Genomic DNA, 13,991 nt, shown 5'->3' on the forward strand with positions numbered 1-13,991 from the left:
CGGCGTCTGCCTCGGAGCAGGAGGCTGTTTCAGGTGCCTTGGGCACTGCAAAGGGGAGCGGAGGGGGGCGAGGAGAAGGGAAGGGAGCGCTGGTGACAGCCGAGGTAGGACGACATGGCCGGTGCTGGAACATAGATGAAGCCAGAACGAGCATTTTCAGTGTTTTGAGTCTCCTGGTGAAGGCAGCGATGATGGTTGAGAACACAATGGTTTGTCATAAACATCAGAAATACCTTATTTAAAAGTGGCCTCTAACAAGATTTGGGGCTTATGATTCATTCTTCTGATGTCATAGCAATGAAGCAAATGTGTGTCACCTGGCCGGGTTTCCAAATGGATTGAAGAGGCATTAGAGAAAGTCAGCGAATGCACACGTCAGAGAACATTGCAAACTGCCTCAATTTCAAGAGCACAACTTAGCGTTTCCTGCAGGAAACTGCACCCGAGAAGTTTTGATCAGCAAGAGTTGCCACCAGAGTTGATTCCGAATTAATCCTGGTTTGTTATTAAATTATTATTTTGTTATTAAATATTTCTATTTACATTACTGAGATAACAATCTCGGCTAAGAATTCTGAATTCCCAACTAGCAGCTATATTGGAGGCTTCTGTGCTGAAAGCTTAGGGATTTATAACCTGGTTTAGGTCTAGAATGGGACATGTCCTCTCCAATGGACGGGTCCCCCCAATGTACCTTTGAAACGTCTGATCCTAAAGTTAGACTGTAAAATTACTGGGAGGATCTAAATGACCACGCTTTCTTGAGCTTTTTTCTATTAAAACACTATTTCACATGCTAGCTTTTAAAAATCATTTGTAGTCTCCATGCTAAGGTCTATAAACTTCATACTTAACTTTTTATTTCTGCTTTATTCCTGTTCTATGCATTGCCAAATATTGCTTTTGTGTAATTGAAGCAGAGCTGTAGTTTGATTATTAAACAGAGGGAAAGTAATTGTCTTCAGCTCTAACAGGGGAAGCAAAGGCTCTCGGTAGAAGAAAACCTTAAATTGTGGAAAAGTTGGGTTTTTTTCAGAGCAGCACGAGAGAGCAGATGCTGCTGGGGCCCAGCCGCCCCACCACCAAGGGGTGGCCTTCTGGTTTCATGTGGGTGCTCAGGAACGTGGGTTCGACGAGACATTTTGTAGTGGGGGTAGATGTAATTTATTTATCTTCTCCACCCCTCTTCTCTATTCTGCCTTCGTTTGTACCTCAAAACATTTGCAGTTTAACTATCCCCCCCTGCACTGTGGGACACGTCCCCGGCTGTGCTGCAGCCCTGACAACTGACCTGCGGGTTAGACTGGCTTTGCATGTGCGGTGCTGAATTCTGGTGGAAACAATGCTTCAGAGCTTCAGGCAGGAGGAGGGTATCGGGGTACTAAGCACCATGGGCGATTTCCTGTTGGAAGCCTAAGGAGAGAGGGAAAACAGCGTGTGACGCCGTATGGGTACCATCGGAAGAGGACAACGCAGATTTCTACAGCAGCCTACAGATGGCCATGAGTCAAGTAACACAACTGATGCTTGCCAGTGGTAGACATGTCTGTGCAGAGGAGACTCCCTTTTTATCGGCCACAGTTGCTTGAACCCCAAAATAACTACTTATCTTACAGAGAAAAGAAAAATTTTAGGTACTTTAGAATTGTTGTAAACTTGAGCTGAACAACAGCAAAAAAGTACAGGTGAGATCAGTGCTCCAGGCAAGAGGAAGGAAAGAGAAGCAGGTTTTTCTAATATTTATAATTCTTTTTTATCTTTCCAGGTTATAAAATTGTTGCCCCGTGCTAAGAACAAACCACTGCATCTTCCCTTTCCTACAAAACGCTCGTGCCTGATTTTTTCTCTGTAGCGTTTCTACCACTCTACCATTAGCCTGTGAGCAGATGTCAGATAGTAAGGAACGGCTGCCTGCAGATCAAGTTGCTGCTGCCAACTCTCGCGAGCTTTGTGTCAGAAACAGTTGATTATAATGTCAGTACTGTCCAATTCACGGGCTTAAAGCAGCAGCTGCATACTGCATTTTCCCCGAAGTATTCAAAGATCCTGACTCTTAAAAACTTTGTAGTTCTTGTAATAGAAGTGGGGTAAGTGATTCTCTGTTTACACGTCTCTGTCTGCCAGGATAATTGACAGTTCAGCTTGATTTGCACGGGGATTGGGATCTTTTAAAATGTTACGCTCTGCCCATTTGTTGCTCTCTTGGGAAAACTCACTCTGCTCTGCAAATGGAACGAGTAAGCAGGAGTGCGTATCAGACCTTGGTATTATTCAAGGGATCCTGGGCTAAGTAAATTAAGCTGAGCTAGAAATCGCTTATTAATTCAAGCCACTTTTCTATTTAAATAGTGATTATATAGTCTTGTGTATAGATTTTTTGGCTGGGTAAAGATTTACAAGGAGATGAAACAGTCATTGAAATAAATTGTGTTCCCTTGCTGAATAAGAATACAAAAGTATAGTCTGTTTAACTTTCGCTGGAGGAAACTACTACGAAAGCAGCTTTTTAAAGTATGCAAATACATTATATGATATATCTCTGCTCGGTTAAGGTTGATGAGCTAAAGCAATCTTCTGACCCTTTCGCTCTCATAGTAATAATCGAGTAATGTTTGTTTTGCTCAGTGTGCTTTACGTCGTTGAGTTTGTTTTAATGCAGCATTAAAAACCTTATTAAAAGTAATATTTGCCATACATTCAAGGTGTAATAATCATTCTCTGTCACTTGCTACTTTTGTTAATATTAGCAGAGTGACTCGAGACTAGACAAGTCCTCTCATTCAGTAGTACAAAACTTCTGTGTTTTTCAAGCTTCATCTATTTCAAACTTTTTCTTTAAAATGCCACCTGTTCTTTTGCAGAGCTAATTACAAAGGTACAGAACTGAAATTTTTGTTAGGTTTTTTTTCTTCATAAAATTCTTATCTAAAACTTCTTAGGGTCAAAAGTTATGCCTCTGTGTTTTGCAATGCTACAGTGTTTTCCTCCCATCCCATTTCTTTTTAATTAACAGGAAAGTGCAGAGGGGAAGTAATTTTAATTACTGTTTAGATTAAAAGCTTTAGGAACTTTAACGTCTCTTGCTTTTCTTGGTGTCATTTTCACTTGTTTGAAAATCTCTTCTTATTTCCAGCTTGTTGTTGTGGTTCAGTCCTCGGTGGTATGTTAGAAGTGAGTATGCGAAAAAGGACAGTGTCAGTGAAACAACAGACGTCGGAATTATTTTTCCCATCTACAGTGCTGTGCATTGGGTGCACACATACCCAACTAGATACTGTTAACATAGGGTGAAAGAGTTTAGCCTCAAGCTAATCTTGACATACCTTTTCTCACCCAGCTCTGAAAAGATTTTATTAGGGGAATGAATGGGGGGAAGAAAAAAATGACTGGCACATAGAGAGGGGAACTAAATGCCACCAAATGATGTGAGCCTCCTGTGTGGGCACTGCGGGCTGCCGGAGCCAGCCTCTGCTTGCCCAAACTCCTCCAGAGTTGCTGGACCACGTGAGTAGTCCAGGTTGACTTAGTCACACCTCTAAAGTTTAACATACGTGCGGGCATTTGCAGGTTTCTATAAGTTAAGTTGAAGGCTAGGTGGAGTGTCAGACCAGCTCCAAAATCTATTGCACCCATTCACCACCTTATCTATTTTTTTTTTTAAATAAAAAGACAAGAGCGTAAATGTTTGTTTTCTAAAATTTATCTATTTTCTCTCTGTTTAGATGTACTCCAAAAATGTTGTCTCTGAAGTTTCTTCCCTGCTCCTTTGATGCTATCTCAACGTTAGGAACCTCTTTTTGCACAAATTCTTCCTTCTCCTCCCCCGCCGTATTTTCTCAGTTGATTTCCAAGAACACACAAACAAGCAGAGGAGCTCAGATTAGGCCACAGCTGTACTTTCCACAGAAATTAGCCTCATTCCTTTTAAGGACACAAGTGCTTCTCATTAACAAAGAATGGCCTGTTTAAAATGGCAGGACAGAGCACACTATGTACAACAGGGCAAAAAGCAAAAAATAGAAGGAAGCTTTGTTGAGCATTTTCAAATATGTAAGCCGTAGAAATGGGTTTATGTAAATAGTCTTTTTCTGACTTTTCACTTGCAAGGGGAAGATACTGGGGTTCTTACAGCATTTGAAAACGTTGGGGTAAATAGGACTATTAGTATGCTTAAATGTGGTGTATAATCAGCATCTATACCCTTAGCTTTAAGACAATATTAACTGTCACTTTGAAAAGTTCTCAGGAAGCACAGACTAAATTATTAGGCGCCACCTACATATATTAAAAAATCCTTGGCTTTTTCGCATGTTAATGTTCGTTCGAAGTAGCAGAAGTATGGCTATTTCTAGTGACTATGGTGGTTGTTAACTTGGTGAAGTTGCTTTAGAGAAAAAAAGCTCTTGAAAGAAATGTTTCATTTAGGTCTTGGTGTACGTCCGTAGGCAGGCGCCCGCAGGAGCTGGTGAACTGACAGTCAGTTCAGAGGTCCTTCATGTACTTCACTTGTAAAACACCTTTGGATCTTAAGACATATGAGTAGGACAGTGAAATCACCCAGTGCTTTGGGTTCATAGCAATGCCGTCTCCATGGCGTCTTCAGCCCAGGCATCTGCTGTGACATGGGCATATAGTTCAAAACTTAAGTGGACCTGGAAATCCTTGGATTAAAGCTTGGCTTCAAGCCCCTTTTCAGTGTTCATCGGGTGTGTGTTTATGCGTGGAAAATTCTGTGCCTAGTGATGTTTGTTATGACTCTTTGATTTGAGAATACGAATTGCCAGAGTAACCTCTAACAGAGTAAAGGCTAGTTGGGCATGGTGTTTTCCGTCACAGATCGTAAAATGTTCATTGTGCCAGTGGAAATGCAAGTGGTTAAGTCATCTGCTAACTGAAGTAGTCGAAGTCTGCTTATATGACTTTACCTTCCCTGGTCTGGCTTCTTCAGTTCTATGTTTTTTTTTAGTGACAAAGTTTTTCTGAAGCACTGTACCACATACTAAACACAGTCTTTGCAACACAACTAACAAGAACTTCTGATTAAAGACTGCTGAGCCTTGTGCAGCAGCACCATCTTATTTTCAGCTGCCTTGGGATGACCTACACCTTTTTTGAATGAACTGTTTTGGCTCTGGTATTGATATATTGCAATACTAATTCTGAATTTCTTTTTTCCTGTGTTTCAGGCATCATGATTTGGACAAATGGTACAAGTCTCTATATCAGATTTTTTATGTGGCTTCTTCTCCTGTATATGTTCATCAGGAAGGCAATGCCTGAAGATAACATCATTACAACCAAGAAAGGCAGAGTCAGAGGGACAAACCTGCAGGTACTGGGGGGAACTGTGACAGCCTTCCTTGGAATACCTTATGGACAGCCACCCGTCGGTAGACTGAGATTTCAAAAACCAGAACCTCGTGAGAAGTGGTCAGATGTTTGGGATGCCACAAAACATGCAAACTCTTGTTACCAGCTTATAGATACAACTTACCCGGGATTTCCTGGATCAGAGATGTGGAATCCAAAAACTGACCTAAGTGAAGACTGCTTGTACCTTAATGTATGGATTCCTTCTCCCAAACCCAAGAATGCAACTGTCATGGTGTGGATATATGGCGGTGGCTTTGAGAGTGGGTCGACTTCCCTACCGGTCTATGATGGCAAGTTTCTGGCCAGGGTAGAAAGAGTCATTGTAGTTTCCATGAACTACAGGACTGGTGCATTAGGATTTTTGGCTTTGCCAGGAAACCAGGAAGCTCCTGGAAATGCAGGCTTATTTGATCAAAGATTGGCACTTCAGTGGGTCCAGGAGAACATAGCAGCATTTGGAGGCAATCCAAAAAGTGTGACTATATTTGGAGAGAGTGCTGGCTCGGCTTCTGTCAGCTACCATATCCTTTCTCCTAAAAGCCATCCTTTATTCACAAGAGCCATCATGCAAAGTGGATCTGCAAATGCCCCTTGGGCTGCAATAACAGCATCTGAAGCCAGAAACAGAACAGTGGCTTTAGCTAAACAACTCCAGTGTCCCACCAGCAATGAGACAGAGCTAATTCTCTGCCTCCAAGACAAGGACCCAAAGGATATACTGGAGAATGAAATTTTTGTTGTAACATATGACTCTCTTTTGCAAGTATATTTTTGTCCAACTGTGGATGGTGATTTTCTCTTGGACATGCCAGAAACATTGATTGAGAATGGCCTTTTCAAACAAACACAGATCTTAGTTGGTGTTAATAAAGATGAAGGATCAGCATTTCTAGCATATGGAGTCCCTGGCTTCAGCAAGGATAGCGATAGCTTGATCAATAAAACAGAATTTGAAGCAGCTTTAACTCTGTCCTTCCCAGAAGCAAGCCAACTTGCAATAGAATCGATCATTTTTCAGTATACAGATTGGGAAAATGAGCAAAAGCCAGAACATTACCGTGATGCCATGGATGATGTTATTGGAGATTACAATATAATATGTCCAGCCGTGGAATTTACCAAAAAATTTGCACAAGTAGGACACAATGTGTTTTTTTATTTCTTTGAACACCGATCCTCAAAGCTCCCTTGGCCAGAGTGGATGGGAGTAATGCATGGTTATGAGATCGAGTTTGTGTTCGGATTGCCCCTAGAAAGAAGAGTGAATTACACTAAAGCTGAAGAAATCTTAAGCCGGTCCATGTTGAGATACTGGGCAACTTTTGCAAAAACTGGGTAAGTTTACTATGGAAGTTTGTTTGATTGGTCAGTTGCTTGTTGCTTCATAGGTAGAAAAACCCTAACTGTTTTGATGGTGATTTGAAGCCTGATGACACTATTGAGGAAAGATTAATTGTTTGGCTATCCAGAATTCCTGTTTTAGTTCTGATAAAAACACTGTCTTTGTAGAACAAACTCTTGATGCACAGGTCTTTGTATTGGATGATCTTAAGAAAACAATGTGTATCCACCCATAAGAGCAAATGCAAAACATTTTTTTTGCCATGGCAGCAGTTGATACAGAGGAAGTCACGGTTTCAAGTTTTAGAAACAAAATATTTCAAATTCAGGGAAAGACTTCCAACAGTAGAAGTAGGAGCAAAAAGCCCCGTTTCCTTTAAGATGTAATTTGCTCAGAACATGCAGGTGTATAATATGGAGGTATATTATGTTCACATGATGAAGTGATTGGAATTGCAGGATGTTCTTTTCAGAAAGCCTATCTTCCCATGTGTGCTGTAAGTATAATCCTGGGTTTCACTGAAGCCGATGACAAAGCACTTGCTATTTCCATTAGACTCATCTTTAAGTGAAATATGTCCTCGCCTGCATAAGAAGCAAATAAGCATATTTCATTTGGATGTTTGAAATGGATTAAATACAACCCCTCATTCCGTCTATTTAGCTGGAGTCCAAGTGAGACAGCCCTCGCTCTGCATGGCAGGGTTGTGCAATATTCAGTTTGAAATGAAAACATCTCAGTGCGATAAGAAAAACAGCCGCTACCACAGTCGTGTACGATTAGTCTCAAGGCTGCAAACCTGATGGGATGGGGAGGTATCTTGTCTCCTCAGAAGCACAGTTTGTGCTCTCCCCTGAGAAAGTTATATATATAAAAATCTGTAACTGTGAAAACATACAATCAAACCTTTAATTCACACTGTAAAAAATGTTCAAATAACTTACATTTTAAAATCCTTCATTAATTTAACTTCCATGGTGGACTCTTTGTTTGGTTTGTGAAGGATATGTAGATTTGTAAAGACTGAAATCAACTTTGGAAAAGGCTCTAACTATTTTTCTTAATAGATTAGAAATCAGAGGAGACCACTGTGCTCATTTAGTCCTTATAACCTTGCACATAACACAAAACACAGGTGGGACTTAGACATGTCCAGTGAGGGAAAGCCAGAACTAATGTTGGTAGGTTGTTCTACAGCTTAATAACATTTAAAACAGTTACAGTTATAAAAGGAAGTTTTGTGTTTTGCCTATTCTGCTTCTCCAATTTACAGACACTATTTTTTTCTTGACAATTTCTAAGCTTTACATTATGATTTGTGTTCCATATAGAGATAATTCTAGGCTCCACGCAAATAACCCTTAATCCCCCTCATTTATTTTTTTTTATTAAATCCTCCTTTTTTTTTTTTTTTAAACAAAACAGGTTACACTCTTGAGGCTTTCACTATAATGCATTTTTCAAGTCCTTAAATAATAACCATGCATCTTCTTTAAAACTAGGATTCCTCAACACCTTGTTGGAACTTTTCTTGTTAGAACCAAACACTGTCATCCCCAAAGAGTCCTAATTACAGCTGTCATCCATCCCCTCTAGTTCAACCTGATATTCCCCTGTTTACTCATCCAAGGACAGTGCTATTTGCCGTGACCGTGGTGTTATGCTAGGAGCTGCCGTGTGCCTGCCCTGCTCCGAAACACGCTGCGCTTCGGGGCTGGCACCAACCTGCGTAGTCCCTTTATGTTACGCTCCAAGGTGAACTAACAGCTTCTTTTTACATGCTTTTTTTTTTTTTTTTTTTTTTTGACAGATTTGCTTATCAATAGGTGTGATGGATTGTTTGCCTTGATACTTAGGAATATTAATTACATTAACAAGTTCTTTCCCCTTTCTTTGTTGAATATATTTATTATACTTTTTGCATAAGTAAAGAGGATATTAGAAATCAGAAAATTACTATACTGATAGCTATACTCATCAAAAGCATAATGTTTTAATACAGGTTTTATTCTTGTAAAATTTGATCTAAAATTTAATTTATGGGCTCTTCCTGTTTCCCTCTTTACTCGGAGCCTGATGACACCACTCCATATGAATTTGGTGTGAAAGACCGTAGCACTGAGAAAAGCATTCAGCAGGGGTGTACGTTCTGGAATCGAGCTGTGCGGTTGATTTATCAGTGCCAAAAATGCATCTGATATAGATTCCCAAGATGAAGTCTGCACAATGAGGTCAGGTAAAGCTTGGTACCAATTCCTGCATCATGAAGACGTGCTACGACAGCATTGCTTTGAAGCTGGTGTCATTATGCCCTTTGTGGCGAGCAGACGGAGTGAAGGCTCCTTATTACATACTGCAGCTTTACAACCTGCCCTACAGGAGTGTGCAGTCAGGTTCTTATACTACAAATAGTGGATCTTTCCATTAAACAGAACTATTTCTTAGTAGGAACAGAGAAATTCAGGTCTATATTAGATTTTTCAGAATATATATTTTCTTTTTTGTGAACTATTACTTTCCCCTGGATCACGTATATATAGATATAAAAAATATCTATTATGAATCTTTTGTATCTATATAAATATATAAAATATTTAAAATGTATTATACATTATATAAAATATATATTTATGTATTGTTTTAAATATAAACATCTATAAAACATATATTTATCTATATGAAAATACATTTAATTTATATATTTTATATATATAATATAAATATATAAATAGACGTAATATGTATTTACAAATATGTATTTATATATTTATCTATGTTTAAATTTAGATACATATATAAAATCTCAATTACCTGCTGTGCAAAACAGAGTAGACTGTCCCTGTCACTGTAGCTAGCTAAAATTAAACAACATAAGGTGCATTCAGGTTTAAGTTTATAGGAGGCAGTCCTGTCATCTAGTCTGGTTATCATTTGCACTATAATTAGATTAGCCTACAGATCGAATTTCAAGTGGTTTCCACAGCAAACAGCAAATAATCCCTCCCTCTGCTTCCACCGCAAGTATTAAAACCATCACTATTAGGGTAGACAATACTATCTTGCAATTTATGTGCCACTAAAAGATCAGATCGGTATTAACCCATTACGTGACGCTTTCCTCATCGTCCCGAAGACAGACCCCTTAGGCGCTGTAACACATTATTCATAGTGTACAATGAGTAGGGAAATAAAATTTTAAAAATGTTAATAATTACAAAACTAATAGCTGATCCTTGGTTTCCCGGCACTTTTGACCACACAGTAGACATTTATAAAGAGCCGGGGAAACCCCATTTGACATAATGTTTATAGTAAACTCTGGCATGATCAAAGGACAAACGTCTGAGAGGAAAATTACTTTACCATTGATGTCTCCAGTAAATGAGGAGAAAATCAAGCAAAAAGATGAAAATCAGAAATATTGTACAGCACAATTTTTACTGAGGGCGTTTGACCTAATATTCTAATGTGCAGGAGTACAAAAGCAGAAGGAAGGGAAGAGCAGCCTGCAGAGGAAAGGAGATAAAGGTAGAGACAACAAAAGCTGAAAGAAATAGGTTTTCTCCTGGTAGTTTCTGGTTGGGAGGTACCGAGAGGTGGCTTGGCTCACTGCACGCAGAGCCGTGTGCCCCATGTCACCGCTGGCACCGCAGCCCGTGGCTCCGTGTTTCTCACGAGGGTTCTTCAAGGCCACACTTTGACCTTACTGCTCTCTGCTTTTCATTCTCACATGAGCATGAGGAGTAAAAATGGTGGTATGAAAAATGAAAGGTCCAAATGCTTGGTAGGAGCATTTTCTGTTTCTTAGAAATACCAAATGTCATGTGAGAACAAAAGAAAAGATGCTAGGGAGAAAAAGAGAAGTCACTCCTTCAAAGGAACCCAAGAGTGTACATGAAATTCTTGCTTTCTACATTTCTCAGCAAACAAAAGGGGACTGTCAGCCAGCCCAAGAGTTTCCCACTCAACCACCACCCCCATCAGCAGCCAATGCAATTTTCCAAGTCTCTAGGCACTTCTTATTTCCCATCCTTGCTAAAAATAAATATAGGTAATAACTGACCATTTTCATTGGAAAATTAACAGAAATAAAGATTTTCTATTTTTGAATATGAATGGGAAATGGGTAACATAGATGATTCCATAGAAGACAGAAACTGACATTTCATCTGTGAGGCTTGAAGTTAAATGCTGTCGTGATACACCAATATCTCTTCAGTACCCAAGGAAATAGCGTCATTTATAGGAATCTACCGTATATTTACATGCGCATCACTTCTGTGAAAACCCTGCTGAAATAGTCGTCTTTGACAATAACCCACTGCTTTTCAGTCATGAGATTCCCTGCAGGTTCATTGTCCAGAACAGGATTAAGTGGCTTGGGAACCCCTTGGAACTATGGATACCATAACTACCTCTGTTACTGCACATAGGGACAGGCTGCTAATCACTGTCTGCAGTATTTACCCATAAAAATAATAATGTTACTTCATATCAATAGTCTGAGAAAAATGAAGGGGGAAAAAAAAAAGCAAACTACCTTGTTGGTCTGACTGTTCAAGCAGTTAACGTGGAGTAGCTTGAAGAAAGGACAGACTGGGGGGCCCATAAGATTCCTGCTGGTGATGTTTTGGATCAGCCCTTTGGATCACTTCTAGCTACTGCTCACCCTGATGCTCATAGATAGACCCCAGGACACAGGTAAGCACCCACCACGGAGCTGTGGCTACGCAGACTGGCAGTGTAACGTGCCCTCCGGTTATACACTCGCAGCATCTCTTCTCCTCATAAGTACGTTTAGGATTGATTTGAAGAGCAGATCTAAGTAATCGGTGATACAGATTATCTGTTAGACTCTTGCAAGGCTGTGCTACACGTGGACAAAAATCCCATGCTATGATTGACAGTGTTTAGAAGAGCATCACTCCAATAATCAGTCCTGTATTCTGTGAGAGGTGCCGCCAGTTCCTGTCCTTCCAGCGTGGCTGAGGTGCCTCTGCCCTCCAGTCCTGGGCATTTCCAGTTTCCCCAGCGTGCTGGTGTCTGCGGTCTGCTAGCAGCTGAACATTTGTTATCTTCCAATGACCTTTTCACTTTAAAATTGGATTCAGTGTACTGAGGGAGAAAGTGCGTAGGTAAGAACGTCCTGACTGATCAGCCCAAGTCAATCTTGAGGTGGATACTGATGTCCGTTAAGGTGCAGAGAAAGGTAACTATTACTAATATGCCAATAAATTCCCAGGATTGGAAGACAAAAGCTTCCAGGTGCAGCAATTCCTTTTCCATCACTTGAAGCACTTCAGCTGTTTCATTATCATTACAATTTTTAATAACTGAACTTTTGGTATCAAGTAAGGTTGACCAAGTATGCGAGCTGTTCCTACTCCTATCAGTATAATTTCATAAAATACCTTTTTTTGTATGTATTTGAGCCTTGAAAGAATAACACTTTTGTCATGTCCTCAAAAACTCTCTGTTCTACCAGCAAGGGAAGAAAGAGGCTTATTACTGGTGCTGTCTGAACAAATCAAGTATAATAAAATATTTGGGTTATAGGAAAGAACAGATTCCAAAATCGATGTTCTTGATTTACGCTTTGATTTAAAATTCCTCCATATACCCTGACCTAGGGTGTCCTCAGCTGATTCTTGTATTTAAGAATATTGGCAGTTGAATATCGATTGTTAACCTTAAAATAATTTGATAAAATTCCAGATGTCATCAAAATTAAACAGGCAAAGAGATGTGGCCAAATTGTATTCAGCAGGAAACCATAGTGTGGTATCATATGGAAGGGCTTGGTATGATTATGTTTGTGTATAAGTAGAGTTAATTTTAACAATATTCAGTTAGTTTTCAGTGACCTTCTCCCAAATGCTTTCCAGCATGCTTTTTAAAATTACATCCCTGGTGAAAGAATTCAAATTTCTCTTTTTAAACACTTTTAAAATTCATTTCTCTGCTGCACTTTTGTTATTCTTCAGAAAGCTTTTGAAAGTGAGCAAGTGCCACTAACAGGTACTATCAATCATACGCAGCAGAATGCTCTGCTAACTCTAGTAAGAGGAAGTTTTATTTATCATGAAAAAATATATGGCATCCCAAATCAGTGGTTGCTAGGTTATGCCTTTTGCGTTACTTTATTCATTAGATTTGGTAACTGTATTCTTTAGACATGAGTGACGTAAAGTGACAAGGAGACAGACAAATCAGATGAGATGAAAACTCACATAAGAATGTAGTGGAACATACAAAGATAATATTTTTAAGGCTTTGTGAAAAATGTTTTGGATAAAAAGAAACTGGCAAAACTTGTCTGACTGCCAGTTTTACAACTGCTGAAACAAATCTTTGCAGCTTTTTCTATAAAGTGAAGCCTTTGAAATATTTCCTCCTATGTTTTAGGGGAATTTGTGAGGCTTTGATTGTCCCTCTAAAGCTCTGAAGCACTTTTCCTGGTTATTATTGCCTTTCCCTGATGTTCCACTGGTAGACATATAATAAATTTCAGTACTTTTGTTACCAACTTATCACAACATGTTTATAGAGAGTAGTTTCAGAACAGTGAGAACAAAAACAACAGCCTCATATAGAGTCCAGACAGCAGATTGAACTGGGGACCTATATACTCTATGTATGGAAGGGAATGAATATACTGGGGGAAAACAGAAAATAAAAAACTCCCACCACTTTTAATTTTCTAATACTTCAGAAACTAGGAAGTTTTACATACCACTCAGCCATTTCATGGTAAGAAATTTACCATGGCTTGTATTTCCTTCTGAGATTAGCCCGCGTTCATGGGGACAGAGGCGAGAGAGGCAGGTGCCTGGGTTTGATCTGCTCAGCTGAGACCTGGTGCTGGTCCTCACAGGGTCTTCAGATGCACGGGAGCTGTAGCTCAGCGGGACCAAGAGGCTTTCCCTGAGGCTGCTGCTGCTTCTGGCATCTCACGTATTACCTAGAAGTAATTTGTCATCTTAACTAGTGATTTAACTGGATTAGGTCAAGAATCCAGAACAGAAGATTTCTGGGTGTGAGGTGAAAACCAAAGGAGTGTGAGGCATGAGAAGGGTTTCTAAAAATACAAAAAGATATATGGAAAGGAAAGTCTTCCCTTCCCATGTCAGGGAAAAGCAAAGCTTTAAGTCTAGTTGGTCTAGTGGAAGGTGTCACTGCACATGGCAGGGGGGTTGGAACTAGATGATCTTAAAGGTCCCCTCCAACCTAAACCATTCTATGATTCTAATTTTCACCCAAAAGGGCACATGTATTC

The 13,991-nt window shown here is 39.7% G+C and overlaps 1 protein-coding gene across 3 annotated transcripts in view; it reads left to right on the plus strand.

Moving 5' to 3' along the window:
- Window positions 1-13,991, plus strand: part of BCHE (butyrylcholinesterase) — a 55,264-nt gene that overhangs the window by 18,947 nt on the left and 22,326 nt on the right. The window contains exons 1-2 of one of the 3 annotated variants that reach the window (XM_075761622.1): window positions 1,951-2,087; window positions 5,187-6,708. In XM_075761622.1, the coding sequence (XP_075617737.1) occupies window positions 5,192-6,708 (1,517 nt within the window). In that variant the 5' untranslated portion in view covers window positions 1,951-2,087; window positions 5,187-5,191. Of the gene's footprint in view, window positions 1-1,950; window positions 2,088-2,489; window positions 2,512-5,186; window positions 6,709-13,991 lie in introns of those variants that run through there. The other 2 variants (XM_075761621.1, XM_075761620.1) reach the window with 2 other exon arrangements.

The sequence above is a fragment of the Balearica regulorum genome, chromosome 9 (assembly GCF_011004875.1).
Source record: "Balearica regulorum gibbericeps isolate bBalReg1 chromosome 9, bBalReg1.pri, whole genome shotgun sequence".
NCBI lineage: Eukaryota > Metazoa > Chordata > Aves > Gruiformes > Gruidae > Balearica > Balearica regulorum.